The 20,479-nt window shown below is 52.6% G+C and overlaps 2 protein-coding genes across 7 annotated transcripts; both read right to left on the bottom strand.

The window, feature by feature from the left end:
- Positions 1–835: 835 nt before the first annotated feature.
- ABCF3 (ATP binding cassette subfamily F member 3) lies at positions 836–8,778 on the bottom strand. Of its 3 annotated transcripts, XM_036851082.1 has the most exons (21): positions 8,627–8,778; positions 8,251–8,398; positions 8,031–8,110; positions 7,479–7,525; positions 7,216–7,313; positions 6,992–7,114; positions 6,560–6,826; positions 6,167–6,247; positions 6,019–6,078; positions 5,861–5,917; positions 5,726–5,748; positions 5,560–5,615; positions 5,241–5,441; positions 5,064–5,140; positions 3,032–3,076; positions 2,819–2,951; positions 2,135–2,223; positions 1,939–2,030; positions 1,619–1,751; positions 1,393–1,480; positions 836–1,303 (listed from the first exon to the last, which is right to left on the bottom strand). In XM_036851082.1, exons 1-21 carry the CDS (start codon positions 8,697–8,699, stop codon positions 1,145–1,147), a joined length of 2,130 nt encoding a protein of 709 aa, XP_036706977.1. In that variant the 5' UTR covers positions 8,700–8,778; the 3' UTR covers positions 836–1,144. The 3 variants fall into 3 exon arrangements, with proteins under 3 accessions (XP_036706977.1, XP_036706980.1, XP_036706978.1); XM_036851083.1 differs by lacking the exon at positions 1,619–1,751 and having other exon boundaries at positions 1,163–1,303; XM_036851085.1 differs by lacking the exons at positions 6,992–7,114; positions 7,216–7,313; positions 7,479–7,525; positions 8,251–8,398; positions 8,627–8,778 and having other exon boundaries at positions 8,031–8,104.
- A 2,055-nt stretch (positions 8,779–10,833) lies between these two features.
- Positions 10,834–19,886, bottom strand: AP2M1 (adaptor related protein complex 2 subunit mu 1). Of its 4 annotated transcripts, XM_036851148.1 has the most exons (13): positions 19,719–19,838; positions 17,691–17,807; positions 16,503–16,508; positions 15,569–15,834; positions 14,772–14,854; positions 14,352–14,357; positions 14,025–14,160; positions 13,793–13,934; positions 13,168–13,287; positions 12,927–13,062; positions 12,726–12,823; positions 12,118–12,229; positions 10,834–11,444 (listed from the first exon to the last, which is right to left on the bottom strand). In XM_036851148.1, the coding sequence occupies exons 2-13, from the start codon at positions 17,762–17,764 to the stop codon at positions 11,310–11,312; spliced, it is 1,314 nt and encodes a 437-aa protein (XP_036707043.1). In that variant the 5' UTR covers positions 17,765–17,807; positions 19,719–19,838; the 3' UTR covers positions 10,834–11,309. The 4 variants fall into 4 exon arrangements, with proteins under 4 accessions (XP_036707043.1, XP_036707044.1, XP_036707045.1 ...); XM_036851149.1 differs by lacking the exon at positions 16,503–16,508 and having other exon boundaries at positions 19,719–19,886; XM_036851150.1 differs by lacking the exon at positions 14,352–14,357.
- Positions 19,887–20,479: the final 593 nt, after the last annotated feature.

Genomic DNA, 20,479 nt, shown 5'->3' with positions numbered 1-20,479 from the left:
ACAGGTGTCTCCTCCCTGGCTACCTATACCACCATACCCTCAGCAGCTGGGCTAAGATTCCTTGGTTGAGCTTTGTGACGACAATTCTCCATGAAGCCAACAAGTTCCTTCTGTTGACACTGGTTTCTCCACTGTCTTTAGGAGCAAAGCAATGTCTCTATTTTAGTGTCTTCTGCACAGTTACATATAGCAGCTGCGTACCCGGGAAAAAGTATTTATAAATCATACTACTTCTGTTAAACAACTCCCCTCCCCGTTTAAATACTGGTTAATTTGAAACCAAAGGGTTCTCTTTCTTCACGTCAGACCCCATTCTCAATTCCCAACTTCCCAGGCCCCTCCTACGTGGTTAGGGGAAAAATAAAGAACATGAAACCACCCAAGCAAAATGGGGACAAAGACAATTGCTCAGTTTCTCTTTGGCCCTGAAGGGTCCAGATCAGAGAAGAAGGGTGAGCCTGGGCCAGAGACCACTGGAGAAAGCAATTGGCAAACCATGTTTGAGGCCAGGTTACAGAATCAGTTTACTCTCTCAAGCAGTGGGGCTGAGACAGCAGAACCCAGACCCCTTCAGCTGAGGCTGAACCCGGGCCAGAGGGAACAGCACCGCAGTGATGTAATACGCCGCCCTTCATCACTAGCTTGGTCCACTGCAAGGCCGACCCCCAGCGGCTTTAATGACATCTCTGCCCAGGGGCAACACTGATAATGCCATGGCCTCCTCCACATGACCGACACAAATGCCACAGGAAAATGCCAAATCAGAGAGCCTACACTCCTTAACCGTGGGCAAACACTGTAGCCCCGTGCCAGGGAGCAGCAGAGGCGAGGCGAGGAAGATGCAGGGAGATTTAATTTACATGCGGCCACTCAGAGCCCAGTTGCAGCTGGGGCAGTGGGGGAGAATCTAAAATCCCAGAGGGCACCCCCGACTCCCTTCCTCTTGGAAGACCAGTCCTCAAAGACCCTTAGGTGGGGCTCCCTGGGTTGCACAAGAGGATGCTCCAATCAAAAGGAGAGATTTAGGAATAAGGCTGTCCCCAAAGTCGGGGGAAGTCCATGGCCGGAGATGGCTGCCTACGTGGTGGCCCAGGGGTCTGAGAGACCAGTCCATGTCCTGGGCACAGTCCTCAGCTTGGTGGCCCTAGAGGAAGCCCTCACGGCGGAACTGTTCCTGGAGAAGAGCTCGGTACTGGTCAAATCCCCCCTCGACCCGGGTGACGCCGCCTGCTTCACACACCCACAGCTCTCGGCACACCAGTCGGATGAAGCGTTCATCGTGGGACACCAGAATCACACCACCCTGAAAGACAGGAGACCAGGGGGCACTCGGGGGGCCCCTAAGGGGTGCTGAGGCCTGGGAAGGAGTGGGCAGTGTGAAGGCACACTCACCCTGAAACTGTTGAGAGCGCGGCCCAGAGCCTCAATGGTCTCCATATCCAGGTGGTTTGTGGGTTCATCCAGAATGTAGAAGTTGGGGCTGGAAGGCAGAACAAAGGAAGGTGGGCAGTTGCAGGGGCTGGGAGAAAAGGAACTCTGATACGAACGCAAGACAATCATTTTCCATTAGGAAAGAATGGGAAAGGGGAGGGCAAAGCTCTTGAAAAGGAGGCCTCACCAGGGCATGGTCATCTGAGCAAAGGCCACCCGGCTCTTCTGGCCCCCAGACAAGCTGGCAACAGGGCGCACGGCCAGTTCTCCAGAGATGCCATACCGGCCCAGCTGGTGACGGTATTCCTCCTCAGGCCGTCCTGGAACAGGCCCCACCCCACCGTGTGGGTTCTCGGCCCAACTCCCTCCCTTCACGTTCCCCCCAGCCCCACCCCCAATGCACATGTCCTCACACCCAGAGTCGGGGGGCTGCTCAGCAACCCCAGGTAGGCCTAGCTGTAGGCGTCAGGCCCGGCCCTCCTCCCCCAACTCAAGTCCCTGACGCACCGGGGAACTTGCGTGCCAGCAGTTCCACAGCACTGACATTCAGGTCCAGCTGCTCCACATGGTGCTGGCTGAAATAGCCAATCTTCAGATTCCTGCAGGCAGATGGTAAGGTTGAGAGAGGGGATGGAGGGCAATGGCCATAAAAGAGTGTGGCTACAGCACAGGAGGGTTTGGAGAGCAGTGGTGTGGGCCCTACCTGTGAGCATGTCTGATGCCCCGAACAGGTGCCAGATCCCCCATAAGGAGCTTCAACATGGTAGACTTCCCAGCCCCATTCTCCCCAACCTGTAAAAAGTAACATGAGAATGTAACAAGCATCCTTGTGCGGGATACAGAAGGGCAGGAGATGAGAATGGGTCTCAGCTAGTCCCAGGGACTCCAACAACTAAAAAAATATTTTTAAGGAACTATAGAAAAAAATGAAGGAAGATGTAAAAGGGACCAATACCCAAGTACCCACTAAGTGCAAGGGAATTAATTCTCCCAATAACCAAGTGAGTTAGACATTATCTCCATTTTAAGGATGAGGAGACTGCTTAGTAACCAAGCTAGGAAATGGCAGAGTTAGGATCCGAAGTCTGACCCTGAAGCCCATGCTCTCTCCTCTATGTTCCACAGTTTGAGGAAACTCAGAGCTGAGACCAGTAAGACAAAGTACTGCTCTAAGTATTTATAAAATACCACATGCCAGGCTCTCCATCTATGCCGCAGAGCGGCCCTGTGAGGCTAGAGGAGGGGCCAGCACAAGTACAGCAAAGTCCTCAGCCCAGGCGCTGACTCCTACTCCGGGGGGCCTTCTCCGCCATGTGGCCAATCCACACCACATAAGGGGTGGGAGAGCCCAGTCCCAGCTCACGAAACAGAGAAACAGCAACGATACCACACAGATGCGGGATTCAAGGTCAGCAGAGACGGAGAGACGGCTGAAGATGACATGCTTTGGGTCGTAGTAGAAATCCACCTCATCTAGCTGCAGAATTGGTGGTGAGAATTTCTCAAACCCATCGGGGAACCTGCAGGAGGTGGGGGTGAGGAGCACGAGGGCAGCCAGAAACAAGAGCTTCCCCACCTGCCCCTCTGGCCCAGCACTCACTTCATCACTACCTCCAACTCCTTGTCCACGGGTTTCAGCTCCGGTCTGAGGAGAGAGGAGACAGACTAGATTTACGACTTTAAAAAATAAATTTGTTTTTATCACACAAGTAATATACATGCCGGAAAAATACGATTCTTTTTTTGGTAGTTTTTTTGTCCTCCCTGTTAATATACTGTGACGTATGTTACAAGGTCACAAAATCCTAAGCCTTATGATTTTAAGCTCCCCTACCACCAGCACATCCAGAAATGTTGCTTCAAGATTAAACCTCCAATGCTTTCCTGGGTATGTATCCGAAAAAAATGAAAACACTAATTCGAAAAGATACATGCACCCCAATGTTCACAGCAGTATTGTTTACAACAGCCAAGATACAGAAGCAACCTATGTGTCTGCACATCCACAGATGAATGCACACACACACACACACACACACATAATGGAAAACGACTCAGCCACAAAAAAAGAATAAAATTTTGTCATCTGTAACAACATGGATGGACTTGAAGAATATTATGCTAAGTGAAATAAGGCAGAGAAAAAAAAATACTGTATGGTATCACTTATAGGTGGAATCGAAAAAATAAAGCTACTGAATATAACAAAAAAGAAACAGACTCACAGATATAGAGAACAAACTAGTGGTTAACACTGGGGAGAGGAAAGGGGTGGAGGGGCAAGATTGGGTAGAGGATTAAGAGATACAAACTACTATGTATAAAATAAATAAGCTACAAGAATATATGACACAACACAGAGAATACCGCCGATATTATACAATAACTATAAATGAAATGTAACCTTTAAATATTGTGAATCACTATGCTGTACACGTGAAACTTATATAATACTGCATATCAGCTGTACCTCAATTAAAAAAACCTCCAATGCTCAACACCATTAGTCATTAAGGAAATACAAATCAAGATCACAATGAGATATCACTTGACACCCACTAAGATGGCTAAAATTCGAAAGACAGATAATAAGTGTTGGCAAGAAGGCAGAGAAATTGGAACCCTCATACATTGCTGGTTGGAATGTAAAATGGTGCAGCTGCTTTTAAAAACAGTTTGGAGGGCTTCCCTGGTGGCACAGTGGTTAAGAATCCGCCTGCCAATGCAGGGGACACGGTTTGAGCCCTGGTCCGGGAAGATCTCACATGCTGCGGAGCAACTAAGCCTGTGCGCCACAACTACTGAGCCTGCGCTCTAGAGCCCGCGAGGCGCAACTACTGAGCCCACGTGCCACACTACTGAAGCCCGCGCACCTAGAGCCCGTGCTCTGCAACAAGAGAAGCCACCACAATGAGAAGCCCACGCACCGCAACGAAGAGTAGCCCCTGCTCGCCACAACTAGAGAAAGCCCACATGCAGCAACGAAGACCCAATGGAGCCAAAAATAAATAAATAAATAATAATAATAATAAAATAAAATAAAAAGTTTGGCAGTTCCTCAAAAATTTAAACATAGAATTACCATGTAACCCAGCAATTCCACTCCTAGGTATGTACCCAAGAGAATAGAAAACACATGTCCACACAAAAATTTGTACACAAATGTTCATAGTAGCATTATTCGTAAGAGCCAAAAAGGGGAAATAATCCAAATGTCTACCACCTGATGAGTCAACAAACAAAATGTGGACTATCCCTACAACAGAATATTACCTGGTCATAAAGAGGAGTGAAGCACTAATCCATGCTCCGACACAATGAACCTCGAAAACATTATGTTAAGCGAAAGAAGCCAGACAGAAAAGGTCACATGTACAATTCCATTTATACGAAATGTCCAGAATTAGCAAATATATACAGACAGAAAGTAGACTGATAGTTGCCTAGGCCTGGGGGAAAGATTAACTCTCCAAGAGCAGTAACAGAATACCCTGCCTTCCTGCAGGGGAGGAAATTAAAGTTGGTTTGTAGAAAAGGGGAGATCTAGAGTGGGAGGGCAAGGGGTGGCCTACAAAATGAGGGAAGCAAATAAGAGACATGAGTCAAAGCCTGGTCAGAGACACAGTACTCACAGCTTCTCCAGCATCTTGAGTTTACTCTGCACTTGAGAGGCTCTGTTGGCGTTGTAGCGAAACCGGTCAATGAAAACCTGAAGGTGGATGAGTTCAGGTACTGTTCAGCTCCCTCACTCCCTGCAACTCTAATACCCATGGGATGGGACAGGTCCCCAGCCCCGCCTGCTCCCACACCTGGATATGCTGGCGATACTGCTGCTGGGCCTCATATTCACGCTGCTGATTGAGCAGCCGCTCCTGCTTGCTCTTGATGAAGGTCTCAAAGTCTCCCCGGTAACCATCCAGCCGTTGGCTGTGCAGGTGGATGATGTCTGTGGCTATGGCATTCAGGAAGTTGCGGTCGTGGGAGACGACCAGGATTGTGGAGGGCCACGTCTGAGGGGGGGGGTCACAGGATGGCAGGCCCAGTTTGGGAGGGCAGTCAGCTCCCAGACCCCAACGGTCTTGGAGGCAGACCTTTCCCAGACTTACTCCAGCACCTGTAGGCACTCACCTGCAGGTAATTCTCCAGCCACAGGATGGCCCTTACATCCAGCATGTTTGTGGGTTCTGGAAAAGTGGAGGAGGACACGTTTGGGATAGAAGGGCTAGAGAACTGGGAACTTGGATGATGGCACACTTTTGCACCCCAAAGTCAGGGTGCCCCATTTCAAACTCACCATCTAACAGCAGCAGATCTGGCCTGTGGAAAAGAAGAATGCAAGGCTTGAGGTTTTAGGTCAGCGACTTGTTGCCACCCTGCAAGAGCCAAGCCCATTCTCCACAGTATCCATACACAGGCCCAGGAGACTCACCTAGCAAACAGAGCCCGGGCGAGGGCCAGTCTCATCCTCCAGCCACCTGAGAACTCCCTAAAGAGAGACAGAGCTGCATCACAAGGGCGAGTGTTCACGAGAACAGGCAGAGGCAGAGCCAACAGTGTTCAGAGCCAAGAATGGTAAGGGCCACTCACCGGGTGGGCTGCTGCTGCATTTTGGGGGTAAAGCCAAGCCCAGCAAGAATGACTGATGCTCTAGAAATGAAGAAATTAAAGAACCTGGTTGGAATAGGTAACAGAAGGGAAAGATGAAATCTGAAGAAAGGAAGGGAATTTTAAATACCTGGCAGGTGCTTTGTCAGCCTCAATCTCCTCCAACTTGGCATAGATTTCTGCCAGCTGTGCAGCTTCTGAGCCCTCGGCCCTACGAATGGGGGAAGAGCAATCAGCCTGAGTGGGCGCAGTCTACTAGTATATCCTGCACCCCAGGACAGTTGCAAAGCAGGCCACTGGCTGCCTTGTTGCTGGGACAGGAACAGAGCACAGGAAGGACTTGCTCATGGCGGTGAGGGCAATGGGCACTGTGCCAGGAACAAGGGATTTACAGCCCCACAGTGCCAAGTTCTAAGCTCTGCTGCCTACTAGGATGGGCACACGAATTGTGGACTGTGCCAGCACGGCAGGCACTCTGTGAAGCACAGCTGCTGCTGGTCAATCCCTCGCCAGGAGCCCTCACCTGCCAGCAGCAATCTGGGCGCTGAGCTCCCGCTCCCGACGCAGGAGATCTTCTCGCACAGTATCACTCTCCAGCACACTCTGCAGGGCAGGGGTGTCGTCTCCAGCAACCTCCTGCTCCACGTGCAGCAGGGAAATGTGGGCTGGAACCCGCAGGCTCCGGGTGGCCAGCATCTTCAGCAGCGTCGTCTTCCCTAGTCCATTCCGACCCACCAGCCCATAGCGGCGGCCCCATGCCAGGTTCACATCTGCTCCAGCCAGCAGTACCCTGCAGAGGTAGTAGGAAGGAGACAAAGGGTACTCTAGAGGTAGTTGCACAGCAAGTTTAACAACAGAAACCTAACTATTTTTAGCCCCATTTCACCTCTCCTAATTCTCCTTTAACTGGAAAAAGAAAAATGTCACCCCCACTCCCCCACTGCCACTCCCTCACCTATCGCCAAAAGATACATCAAAGTTCTCAATTCGCACATCGTAGGATTTGTTCTTGCCAGATGATTCCAACCGACTCTCCTTTCTGCTGCCTGCCTGGCTGGCTGATGCCTCTTCCAAAACTCTTTTAAAGGGAGAAATGGATGGCTTTTAGCACTCCCAAGCCCCCTTCCATCCCAATAGAGACTGCTCTGCTCTCTTCTCAGCCTTTCTCACTAAACTCACAGAGGGCTGCTGGTCTTGAGTGTGTCCTTCTCTGAGCGCTTCTCCTGCTTTGCCTTCAGTCGAGCCTCAGCTTTCTCTAGCTTCTTTGCATTCACTGTCTAAGGGTCCAAACACAACCATTTCATCCTAGGGTGTAGGCTCGGAGACTCAGGAAAAGACAATCAGAAATCCCCCAGAAAGATACTCCAATATTTAGAGACAAGCAACTCCCACTCCCACCACAGATACAGCCCTCTCCTTTTCTTCCTCCTCCCCCTCCTCACCGAGGACTGTTCCCTCTTTAGCAGGCCTGGAAGTTTGGTGCCACAGTCTGTAAGCGATAAGAAAAGCTGTCACCTTCTCCCTAAGGGAAGGGAAACTAACATTTTGAGTAACTAACACAAACTAAACACAGAAACATACATTTAAAGGAAAGCCTTACAAATCCTGGAGATAAATATCATCCTCCCAACACTTAAAAACAAAACAAAAACTCAATTCACAGATTAAGGATACAGAGACTGGGAGCAGACAGGCAACTCTTACAAAATCATGCAGTTGGTTAGTAAGTCGCAAAATTGGGGAGTGAACCCAAGACTGTCCAGCTGCAAGGCCGATATGCTTCCTACCACACCCAAGAGCTTAGAGAACTCTCCAATCCTAATCCCTTTATTAATAGGCTCATCTGCCCTCAGTAAAGACATCAACTAGCTCCTAAAACCTTGTTCTGTGGAACAGAGGTACCAAGAGTTCTGAGCTCCAGGGGGCAGGTGGCTAGGGGGTGGAGGCCAAGAAAAGGACATAGGGCAGCTAGTTCAATCTTCCCTCACTCTCACCGTAGTTCTCTGTTATCTTTGACAACTGGATGGGGGCGTCTAGTAGCACCTGGCTGTTTCCCTGGGTCTGTGGCTCAGTCCTTGAGGGTAGGGATAGAAAGCAAAGAGTCAGAAGTGGAGGAGAAAGCTCTGTGGCCATCAGACCTTCCTCCCTCACATCTCGTCTCCTGACCGTCCGCCCTCCCACCTCCCCCACGAATCCCCCTGCCCTGGCACGTACAGGCGCAGAGTGTTGTACATGCGCTGGCACACGGCCCTGATGCCCGCGTCATCCTTGCTGTCCCCGGACACCTCTTGCAACAGTTCCCCCACAGCTTCCACCAGGTCATCCACAGACTCGAAGTCCGCACTGCCGCTGTGCAAGACGCCTAGGGCGGGCGTGGCAAGACGAGGAAAATACCAGGTAGAGTGGACATACAAGCAGTTTTAATCCCCGTACCGCGGCCCCAGTCCGGGCTCCAGACCCAACTGGCCCTCGGGCCAAGAGGTCACGCAGAGGAGAGGCCTAGCAGCGGTCCCCGGCACTGCCCTCCCTTAGTACTCCCCCTCTGACTACCACTTCGGCATCCCCAGCGCGTTGATTCGGTTCGGCTCACCCGTCACGTAGTCGAAGACCTGTCCGTCAATTTCGGGGAACTCGCTCCGCAGGATTTCAGCGCAAGTCGCCATGTTCCAGTCGGGCTCCCGTCCGCGCAGTCGCCGTGAGACCTCGGCCAAAGCCCGCCCCCTGCCCGCCCCCGAAATCACACCCTTCCTTCCAAAGCGCATGCGAAACGGTGACGTAAGAAAGGCGCGGAGTTCGCAGAGCCCGGCGGGCGGGGTGAACGGAGCTGGAGGAACGGTGCGCAAGCGCCGCTCAGAGTCTACGCTGAGCCACACTCTCTGCGCTTGCGCAACCCTTTCCACTAAAAAATTAGCCACACGTGCGGTTCTCGCTGCCTTCTGGGAGGTGGAGATCCTGCCGGCGGCGGGGGCTGGGTGCAGGGAAGCTCGCGGTTTATCTGGGAACCTCCCGAGAAGGGCGGTTGATAAAGCACTTCGGCCTTGCTTGATTCTGTACTCTCCCTTGAGGCGCGTCAGCCGCTGCGCGCCTGTCCGGGTCCATTTTGGAGCCCGCCGAGAGCTTTGCTGACTCACGCTGGTGCCTGAGCTCTTAGAAGCCCCTGGCGCCATTCTGTGCAGCCGCGGGTTTTGTTCCGGTTCGCTGGCCCTACGGGCTGCTTGTCTTGGTCAGGTAGCCAGCCCGCCCGCGACCTGCACTCAGTCCTCTCACACTTGACAGCTCAGCTGACTTAAGCGAATTACGTCCTCCCACCACCCCCAGGCACTGCCTCACTGACCGCCACAGGGCAAGAAAACCAGATCGACAAGGTCTGGGTAAATTCACTACTATTTATTCCCTACCTACACCCAAAGCAGACTTCTTCGTACCCTGATGATGCTACTGCTTCACATTTAATGTGAATATTCTTCCAACTGGGCTCTAAAATTGTCACCTAAAGTCACAACGTTATCCATCCTTTTGACATGGTGAGGAGTCAATCCTGTTATTTCCATTTCATATGAAACACAGGGAAAGTAATTCTGATGGAGAAACTACAGAACTATTTGGTTTCTTCAACACTGCAAGAGCTAAGGGAGAACCTGTGATTTTTAAGATTTAAGAAGCATTCACCAGTCACAATGGACCTTGTTTGGATCCAGATGTAAATTGTGAAAATTTTTGTAGGACACTTGGATTAAGCACGAACACAGGCTGGATGTGATATTAAGGAGATGACAAGTTGAACCACCAGGATGCGACATGGGAGTTCATTATATATTTTCTCTTAATAGATGTTTTTGGTTTAAAAAGGTTGAGACCGGGCTTCCCTGGTGGCGCAGTGGTTGAGAATCTGCCTGCTAGTGCAGGGGACACGGGTTCGAGCCCTGATCTGGGAAGATCCCACATGCCGCGGTGCAGCTGGGCCCGTGAGCCACAACTACTGAGCCTGCGCGCCTGGAGCCTGTGCTCCGCAACAAGAGAGGCCGCGATAGTGAGAGGCCCGCGCACCGCGATGAAGAGTGGCCTCCGCTCTCTGCAACTAGAGAAAGCCCTCGCACAGAAACGAAGACCCAGCACAGCCCGAAATAAATAAATAAATAAATAAATAAATTTTAAAAACAAAACTGAGCTAAAACTCAAGCCCTCTTTAAAAAAAAAAAAAAAAAAAAAGGTTGAGACCAAGCAAGGGAAAACCAGTGATGGCAAATCTTTATCTGCTCCAACACATCAGCAGAATATGAAGCACTCCCCTCAGGGACTCGCTCACCATACAATTCTATGGAGAAGGGGAGGCACAGAGGGAGGAATTTTCTAAGAGGCCTGGGAAGAGTCATTTTTCCCTTTTTGCAACCCACCCACTGAGGTCTGTGAAGCCTGAGTAACTGAGAAGAGGATGGAATTAAGAGGTCAGTTTCTAAGGATGGCTGGAAAGACCAAATGTAAACCTTGCTTAATCTCTGCTAATTAGAAAAATACCTGCCTAAAGCTGAGAATGATTTTAAGGAAAGAATCTCTACCCTCAGGGAACCGGGGCCAGGTGGGGCTTCTTGTCCTTGAGGCTATTTTCTCAGAGGAGATGGGAGACCTGGGGCTAACACCTGTCAGGAGCTTAGATGGCCCTGAGGGACGTAACAATTGAGACAAAAAAGAGTTTGGAATAGAAAATTCTACTCCTGGCAGGCCAAGTAAGACAGGGGAGCAGCAGTCCCACCAGACCCCCTCCCCATGTACCTTCCACTTCAACATTTAGCCAGCAACTCCATTCTACAGAGTTTATTAGGTTTGTAACTGGACGAAGTCACACGTGTACAAAATGAAGCTCACACTATCCCAAAGCAGAGTAGGAATTGAGGGCTGGGGATCCGTTACTGGCCTTTGGGGGAGCTCCGAGGTGAGGGGCAGCCGACCCTCCCACTCCAGAGAGATGTGGCCACAGGGGAGGGGAGGGGATGGGGCCCACCTGGCTTTGGTCGCAGAACTCAGAGCCTGGCACGGGGCTGGGGCAGGCAGATGGACGGAGGAGCAAGAGCCTCAGAAACCACCCTGCCCAGGGAGCCCAGGGACTGCTCCGACAGTCCCGCTCACAACGTGGTTGGTCCAGACCTAGACGCAGGGGCTGGTGCAAAGGGAAGGCAGCAAAGCAGGAGGGAGGAGACACTGACGTGTAGTGGCCAAGGGCACCCAGACCCGTGGAAGAGGGTGGGTGGGGAGGCGGGCTAGCTGCCACTAGGCAGCTAGCAGCGGGTCTCATAAATGCCGCTGCGGCCAATGTAGCGCACCCATTTGATGACGTCGTGGTCGCTGTAGTTCAGCTTCGGTTCAAACACCTTCAAGTAGCGCACCTTGAGGCCAGAAGGCGCGAATGGCACCTGGGCAAGGGACAGCTCCAGTTAGGAATGTGGCCTTCCTTTCACTGCCGCTCTCCTCCGGGAAGTTCCATAGCCTTGCCCTACCTCATCTCTCTACTACAGGTGTCTGAATGATTGGGACCCTAAAAGAAGCTGAAGGAAGCTGGGGTGGTGAGGGGTCCTCTAAGAGGTTACTAAGGAAGAAAGCATATCCAGGAGTAACTAGCAATCATTTGGGTTTGAAGTCAGGCCCTGCCTGTGAGGACTTGAATCAATTCCTTTAATCAGCAGGTGGCAGCAACCAAAGACCTGCCTTAGAACATACTTATCCTGCTCAATATTATGGACTTAAACAATAAGGTGGAAAAAATTACATGTCTAACGTGCACAAAGCAAAGTCAGCTCATTTTCCTGTCTGTAAACTGTGTCTTACCTGGCATGCAAGCTATTTCAGTTTTCCCTAAGAATTGTTTTATGAGAAGCCAAAGGAAGTCAAAGATTTTTGTCGGTGTGAATAGCAATTTCTAGTAGGAGGCCTAAGGCGGGAAGGAATGGGTCTGTGAATTGAAATCACTTCTCTCTGGGCCTCAGTTTCCTCGTCTGCAAGGTGGTAGGTGCAGAGGTTGATCTGAATGATCTCTAAAGTCTTTCCTAGCACACCCTGCCATGGCTCTAGGCCCCTTCTCTGCCATACCTCAAAGTTCATTGAAATGGGGGGTCGAGCCCATTTCTTCTTGTCGTTGGTGGGCAGCAGCTCAATCTCAGCGCTGATCTGTGATTCCTTCATGCCTGCCATGCGCTTGATCCTGGGAACACAGGGGCCCTGGTAGCCTGGAGGAGCTTCAAGGGGGGTTGCCCCTTTGGGGAGGTTGGGGGGTGGCAGGGAAGAGAACCCAGGAGCTTGTGGGAGGTGCTAGGGCAAGGAAATGTGGTGAGGACTCTGATAACCTCTTGCTATGAAACCTTGGGCCTGTTATTCCTTTAGCACTGTGGGCTGCACACAGTTTCTGCTTAGATACATGGCCATGCTATCCCTTGCTCTCTACTTCACAGAGGTATTACAAGGGCAAATAGGGAAATGTTAAAGAATCTTAATAAATGCATGCATGCATGCACCCCAGTGCAGGCATGTGCACACTTACACAGAGGTATAAGAGGTGAGAACACAAGCAAAGGCTCCTGGAGAAGCAGTCACCCCCGTTCCATACACACACACACTCACAGGACGAAAGGTGAAACTTAACAAGAGGGTACACCAAGGCATCTTGAGCCCTGCTGTGGCCTCATGAAGGAAAGACTCACTTCCACACGATGGCGTTCTCGCTGGCCTTGTACTTGGCCTTCCCCTTCATGCAGATCACCTGCACCCCACTGGTGTTCAGTGGGGTTGGGATCCTCACCTAGAAGTGACACACCTGTCAGGGAGCTCTGTCAAACCCTGCCATCAGCTCCCTTTATTCCTGGAGACAAGTGCTTCCTCCTCCCCAAGTCCCTTATCCTCACCTCAATCTTCTGAGCCAGTAGCGAGGGCTTGAAGTTGGACTTAATGACCACCTTGACCTCCAGCTTGGTGCGTCCCACTTCCCGAACTAGCGGGATCACTCGGAAAGGAAGGATGATGTCCTTGGTGGTGCGATACCTTTAGGGGTGTGAGACCTTCAGGTTGGCACAGCAGAGCCTGTTCTCCTCCCTCTCCCCCCATCTCTGCCAACAGCAACCCCTGCTCCTCACACCCCAATGGCACCTCATGAGCTCAAATTCTCCATCTGGTGGGATGAAGCTGATGCTGCGCTCCGAGTCAAACTTGCTGAGTCGCACACACTGGTGGAAGGTACAGTCATCAATGGCAATTGATTGCTTCCCGCTGCAAGCAGGGACAGAAGGTCTCCTCATTGGTACAAGAGACTGGCATGAGAGAGTCGGGCTGGGAGATTAGCCCACCCCAAAAGGCTGCCAGAGCCTGGACAGGCGTGCACTGTAATCTATGGAAAGCTGTCAGAATGCAGCTTTCTGACTTGCGGGTCCCTGTCCCAGAGTTATGGATGAGTGGGAGCTTTGCAAACTCATCTTTTGAGAGCTGTGCTGCTTGGAACCCAAAAGTTTCAGGCACACTGGGCAGGGGCCATCAGTATGTACAGAAGAATCTTGGTCCTTGGGATCAAACAAAGGGGCTTACTCTGAGTAGGATGAGGACAATCCCCTCATCTCTCTTAACACAGATACCAAGAGCAACCAAGCCAAGCACACCCTTAGGAAGAGGGAGTTTGCATTACTGCAAAAATGAAATCCAGAAGGAACTTGTGATTCACCAGGCTCTGCTCAGCCCTCCAAGGTCCACCCTCTCCCACCAGCTCCCCTGCCTCAGGCACCTCTTGCTTGTTTCATCAGCTGTGCCTTTGCCCTGCTTCTCAATGACAATCTTGTCATTCATCCCAAACTTGCACTCGGGCATGCCACTCAGGTAGCTCTTCATCACCACCCGGCCTGACACATGGGCGCTCAGCACCTGCCCTGGTGATGGACAGATAAACAGGAGCAGCTGAGTCAGGACCAATATCCTGCCCTGGCCCCCATCCTGCTTCATCACGAGAGGGCCCTCACCCTGTGGGGACATGAGGAGGTTCACACTCTCCAGCACATCCAGGAAGAGCTCGTTCCGGCGATACTTGATGCCCTCCCGCCGCCAGCCAATCTGCCCGGTCACCTGGCTGGTGATCTGAGACTGCTCTTCTTTTGTCTACATGGGGGATAGAGACAAACAGCAAGGCCTCACTCCTCTCCCCCTTCGATCCACTTGTCTCCATCCCCACTCCACCCTCATCCCCTCTCCCTTCTAGTCCCCACCCTGTGACCCATCTTCCCCCATGGGGCAGGGCCTGGAGAAAACTGAGCAAAGCTGCAAGGGTGGAAGCTGAGGGAACAGCTTACCTGATGCTGGAGAACACAGGGCCAACATGGTGCCCACAGGAAGCAGCAGAGGGGCGCAGATGGGAAGAGGCAGGCAGAAAAGAAGGAGAAGGCTATGAGGCCTGGATCCTAGAAGAGGGCCCAAGCTCTCTCCTCCTGAGGAATACCAAGCCTCCAGAGCAGTCCACACCCCCCCTTCCCCCAGTGTAGAAGGAAACTGCTTGAGCTGTATCCCCAGTAACAGAGATGCTGAGTTGGCAAGCTCCAGGGGTGGGAGAGGGCCACACAGAGCAAAAGAGGCCTGCGGTCATGGCAGAAGGCTCAGGCCAGCACTTCCTGTCAGGGGCAGGCTCATGAGTCAGCTCAGACAAGGCTTGGGGGCCAGCGGGGATGAAGGGAGGTTGGGCTCCACCCTGACTACAGCCTATACAATTTGAGTACCTGGCTCTTGATGCCCTGCTGGGTGATGAAGGTTTTCAGTGCGCCTGTCTCTGAGTTCTGTGGGTAGCCAAAGTCTAGGATCTCTGCAAAAGGAAGGGAGCCGTCAGCTCCTAGAAAAAGCGGAAGGCTCCTTTGCGCCAATCCCTCCCCTGGCCTGGATATATCTGGCCAGCAGAGCTCCAAAAGACATTTAGGCATCATCTGCAGCAAAGTTTTAGCATTTACTCTAGGATTTGTGCTTTATAAGAAAACAATGAAAATATCACGTTTTTTTCAAATAGAAAAAGCAGCAGAAGAGTCGCACGGCCAGTAAGTGAGAGGTCAAGAAGCCCTTAGCCCTTAAAGACAGAGATGTTGGAAAGATGAAAGGACTCTGTTCACTTAAATCATACGCTACAGAGGAAGAGAAGTAACAATGCGCCCGGAGGGGCCTATAATATCTCACCCTTGTCCAGGCTCTGAGGCAGCTGTTGAGATGGAAAGCTGGGAGGAGAGTCAGTGTAGTAAGGCCCAAACCACAAAGATAAGAGGATGAAACGTGCTTAACTGAACTGCAGGAAGACCAGCCACCAAAAGACCTTTTGGTCTTCCCCTACCTCCACTCGCTAGCCTATTTTTGTATTCACTTCAGATCAGCCTTTAGTTCTGGATTTGGACTGTCTTCCTCAGAGCTCAAAATACCAGGTAGTCAGGAAAGGAAGTTCAGAGGGCACTGGAGCCTCAGACCTGCTCCCACCTCCAGGCCAGGCCCCAGCAGGTGCATCCCCACCCTAGACCCACTGCCCCGCCAGCCTCACCATCCAGCAGCTCATATATGAGCACAAAATTGTTCTTGATGTTCTCTTCGCTGATCTTGCCAAAGTAGGCAGCCATCACGTCACACATCTTATAGAGGAATTCGAAGACCATGGCAGCATTGACATTCTGCTTGGTGACAGCTGCCAGCCAGATGTTGGACCGCTTAACATGGAAGAAACTGGTGCGAGCAATGTTGGTGACGGGGCTGCGCACCTGCTGCCGGGCATGGATAACATTGACCCGAAAGGCGTCCACTGCGTTCCTCCTGAGAGAAAAGGGTGCACAGAGGCTGCTCAGTACATGGGCAAACCTCACTCCACAGGGATCAACCACAGCTAACAAACAGCCACCCCCCTCTCTGCTGAAGTCTGGCACGCACTCTAAAGCCAATGCCTAAACCGTTGGGGCGGTTCCCTAGGACTCCTCCCAGTGGGGGCACGGGGTGGGGGAGGGCCAGAGCTAGGCTGATATCTGAAGGCCACGAGAGACAGGGAAGTCAGGTGGCAATGACGGGACGGCAGATATAACCACAATAAAGTGAGGTCCATCAGGTTTAGAGAAGTATGTTCCTGATTTCCAGGCCTGGCTCCAGTTTTCCTGCTGCCACCTCTATAGCTTCTCAGTAAGCTCCAGGCCCAGATGAGAAAAAGACGCTGCTGCTTCTCCAGTCTTTCCACTAGTGATCCCACCAGTGGGGAAGGCTGGCTCCTCCAGAAGTTAGACAAAGCCAGCATGACTTCAGAGAAGGCTCTAATCTACTGAGGGAAAAGCCGAGGGGCCATGGAGCTGGGCCACCCCATTCTTGTCCAGGATCCAATTCCAGGGCAAGTTCAGGGATGAAAAAGGATGAACAGAACAACGATGCGGGGGCCGGGGGGGGGGCAGGATCCCCCACCCACCTGTGCCTGGGCAGCAGCTTATCACGCCGCTTACCTATTGCTATGGCAGCCAATGAGATGGGATGAGAGAAATGACGCCAGCAAGAAGAGGAGAGTGACAGCAACGAGAGAGAGGATTAGACACACAACACACTGGGGTAGGCAGCACCCACCATGAGGTGGAAGCAGACGGGCAACAGGCAAGGGGTGGAGAGCACAGCAAGGCATGCAAGACGGTGTATGCCCTGGCCTTGGCTTAACCAGGTCCATCAGGGTGGGAGTGGGGTGTGGGTGGGTATATGCAAGCCAGGCACTGCCACAACTCTAGCCCATGCCCCACCACCAGCCAACGGACAAACAGCCACAAAGGCCAGGCCAGCCCATTAGCCAAGAAACTGGGAGCCGCTGTAGCAGGCCCATCTCTGACTGTCTATTCTAAGCAATTCCAGGATGAAAAACAGGAAAGCATGAACCAAAGGAGCCTAATCTCGTTAGAGCCGCTGAGGCTGGAATAAGTCCCCTCTGTCAGGGAACAGCAGTGGCATGCAGGGTGGGGCAGAACGAGAAGTGAGGCTGTGCCTCCTTACAGAGGTCTGAGGCACACAGGACAAGGGGCTGTTCCCAGGCTGCTCTGATAGGCCAGAAAGGCAGCACAGCCTCCCTGCTCATCCCTCAGTGACCTGGAGAGTGCCTCAGGCTTGCTCACCACCTCTCCTCCAGGAGTGGCCCAGAGGAACTGAAAACAGCTGAGTCAGCAGCCTGACTCCTGAGCAAGGGAGAGGCTTTCAAGAGTCCAGTGAAGACTCTCACCATGAGATGGGCTTGTGAGAGCAAGACTTAGGTGGATTAGTACCACCAGCCTGACCACTGACTCCACCCGCTGGAGACAGATCTCCCTTCTCCTCAAAGGAGGGATCAATCTGCCCGGCCAAAAGCACTCAGCTCCAGCAACCAGGTCTGTCACTACAGCAAACAGGAGGCAGGAAGGGCAGGAGTTCCTGAGACTGTGGGGGGCCTGCCTTTTCACAGGTCCCACCAAGCAGCCAGCAACTGGCTGCCTGGCCAATACCACCAGACCTAATGGGAACCAGGCTGTATTAGCTGAGCTTCCAGGATGGAGCAAGGGGTGGGGGCAGTCCCAATCAAGCCTCTGGGAGAAAGAGACCTGGTCCTGCATGCTGGGGAGGAGGGTGGGGGTGGGGGCGCAGCTGGCTCAGCCAGGGGGCTCAGCCAGGGGACTCACCCGATGTCATCTCGGTAGACTCGGGAGATGAGCACCTCCCCCTTGTGATTATAGATGAATAAGCCTCCAATCATGGCGGCAGCTCAGTCTCCGCGGCCCATCGCTCTGAGAACAGACCTAGGATGGGGGGGGGGGGGCAGGGTAAGGGAAGGTCTCAGAACCCCTGCCAATGTCCCCTGTGGGGCTGTGCAGGTCACTGGCTGGGCTTTTTTTCTGACTTGATCCTCCAGCAAGTGACCCTGCAGCCCTCCCAGGCATGCCCCTCCCCTTAGGCAGGCTCCAGTTCCTGTTTATCCCATACTGGAAGGGAGAAAAGGGAGAGGGACTTAGGCCCAGGATTCTAAGGCCATTTTGACACCCCCCCCCCGCCCCTTTTCTGGGGCTGAGCCCAGAGTAGCCCCCTCCCCCCTTTCACAGTGCTGAGTTCAGCAAGGCCCCTTCCTGTGCAGACTCTCACTCGCTCTAGCGGGTGAGTCACCGTGAAGGCCTGCCTGTGGTTGCAGGAATGGTGGTAGGAATTACTCCAGCTGGTTCAGGCCTGGGGCCCCCAGGCAAAGCTTTAGGAGCGCCCAGTTCCTCAGGCTCCACTACCCTTCAGAGAAGGCAGCAGGGCCCGAACCTCCAGCTCTCTAATTCACAGAAGTCTAAACATTCCAGGAAAGGGTGTGCAGGGTGTGGGGAGGAAGAGAAGGGAGGCCTTAGGCCCTGACACGGACCCAGGAGTGTGGCTCCAGCCTCTCCCAGGCAGTCAGATAAACAGGCAAAAGAGCAGAGTAGAAAGGCCCCAGTCCTGACAGACTACACTTCAGTGACCCAAGCTGCTTATTAGTTATTTTTGACCACCTCTCTTTTAAAAAGAGAGGCTCCCTCTCAGCTCCAAGTGCAATGAAAATACAGGGGTGTGGGGGAACGAGGTGGGTGCAGGTTCATAAAAATCAGGAGATCCTTCCAGCTGAAATTCTGTGATTCCAGACCCACAGCATAATTCACTTCTGACCCGAGTGCCTGTAAACGAGGGGCAGAATCCCTGAATTATCCAAATTATTTGGGTCAAACTAAATTAGACTGTTTGCAACGAGAAAAAGGGTTAATTTAGTTCTAGATTTCCTGGATTAGCCCTGGTGTTAATTTCACAGGGGGCAGTTTAGCAGACTTTGCTAAACTGGAAAATAAAGCCTATTACTGTGGCAGTCAAGGTCTCCCAGACTGCGTGAGAAGTCTCTCAAGGTGGTGGACACATCCCATTCCTCAGTCCCAAAGAGACTGGGAGAGGAAGCGCAAAATGGAGGTAGAGCCCTGGGCAAAGAACCAAGTTCACAGGTATCAAGTGGTAGGGAGCTCAGGGCATCAGAGAAACAGAGGTGGGGCCCAGGACAGGAATGGCATATTTAGTTAAGGGACAGACTGACAGCAACAGCCAGGCAGTATACTCAGGTGAGCCCACAGTGGCAACAGGTATGGTGGGGGCACCTGGAGGAGAGAGTTTCCAGTATATCAAAAGTCAAGGCTTTAAAGAGGAAAAAAAGGCAGGGAGAGACTAGTAGTGGTGAATAAGAGAAAGCTGGGTGTAGAAGCAGGCGAGGGTGGTGGGCTTTTCGCCCTGGGGAAGAGGACGTCGCGGGTAAAGATGGTTCCAGGGAGTGCGGGGGCTGTCACTCAACTGCGAGGAGGGGGTGCCGCAGGGTGGGAAGCTTGTTCTTGCGCCGAGAGGAGGCGACACGGGGTAGGGGGTTGTCGCGATCCTAGGGAGGGGGCCGCCGCGGGGCATCCCTGCTCTGGGAGGATTCCAGTAGGGTCCCCTTCTCACGGGAAGCTCCGGGCGGGTCAGGTGGAGGGCACCGCTCAGCGCCCGTCCTGCAACCGCGCCCCGGGCGCCCCCGCCCCGCCGTCAGCTCCCTCCCGGTTCTGAAGGCTGAGGCCACTCCCGGGTGTGGACTGCTTTCCGCGTAGCGCAGTGCAGGGAAGAGCAAAGCTGGGCAGCCAGGCAGGCGTCCTCCTTCACCCCGTACACCTAGATCCCGAACTCACCTGGTGTCCGCAGGCCCCTGCTCAGCCAGCCTGGCCACTCTCCGGATCCCAAGATGTCCGCCCGCCCCCTGCTCGCCTGCCCGCTGCCTCGGCTTTCACTGCAGTGCCGCGGCCCCGCCCCGGCCTCTGCTGCGCGTGCGCGTCCACCGAGGCCGCAGACTACAAATCCCGTCAGGCCTCTCGGCCTTCTCGCTTACAATTATAAGCCCCCTAAGTTTGGCAAAACTACAACTACCGACGGCCTTTGAGAACCTTAGAAGGAGGGGGTAGGCGTGCCTTGGGGGAGGGGTAGGAGTGGCCTTATTCAGCCCTACTCGAAATACACAATCCAGAATACACTGCTACACTCACTTCATTTTCCCCATTGAGCATTCTGGGAATTGTAGTCTCTGCAATCTCTCCTGTTCCTCTTTCAGTGTTTCCGAGAGCCTCAGAGGATTAGTGCTATTTGTTGAGGCCTGGCTGTTAAGCCTTGGATTGCTGTAGGCCTTTTCAGTCTCCAGAGTCCGAGGACTGATTGTCCTCACTTTACACACACACACGACTTGGCAGTAGAAGCGTTTGTGCTGAGTTTACTGCTTTATGACACCACCTCTGATTTTCCCAAGCTTTTTTGCATGATATATTTGTTCTAGACATGAGCCTTTCCCCAGGGATCAAGACCCAAGGTAGGGGGCAGGGAGTGAGGCGGCAAATATTTGGAAGAAACTAGCTAAAGCTTTTCAAAAATATGTCTGTGTTCTACCTCAGCTATACCTATG

The sequence above is a fragment of the Balaenoptera musculus genome, chromosome 4, assembly GCF_009873245.2.
Source record: "Balaenoptera musculus isolate JJ_BM4_2016_0621 chromosome 4, mBalMus1.pri.v3, whole genome shotgun sequence".
Lineage (NCBI taxonomy): Eukaryota > Metazoa > Chordata > Mammalia > Artiodactyla > Balaenopteridae > Balaenoptera > Balaenoptera musculus.
The sequence above is the reverse complement of the archived record's forward strand: the minus strand, read 5'-3'. Positions and strand labels throughout refer to the sequence as shown.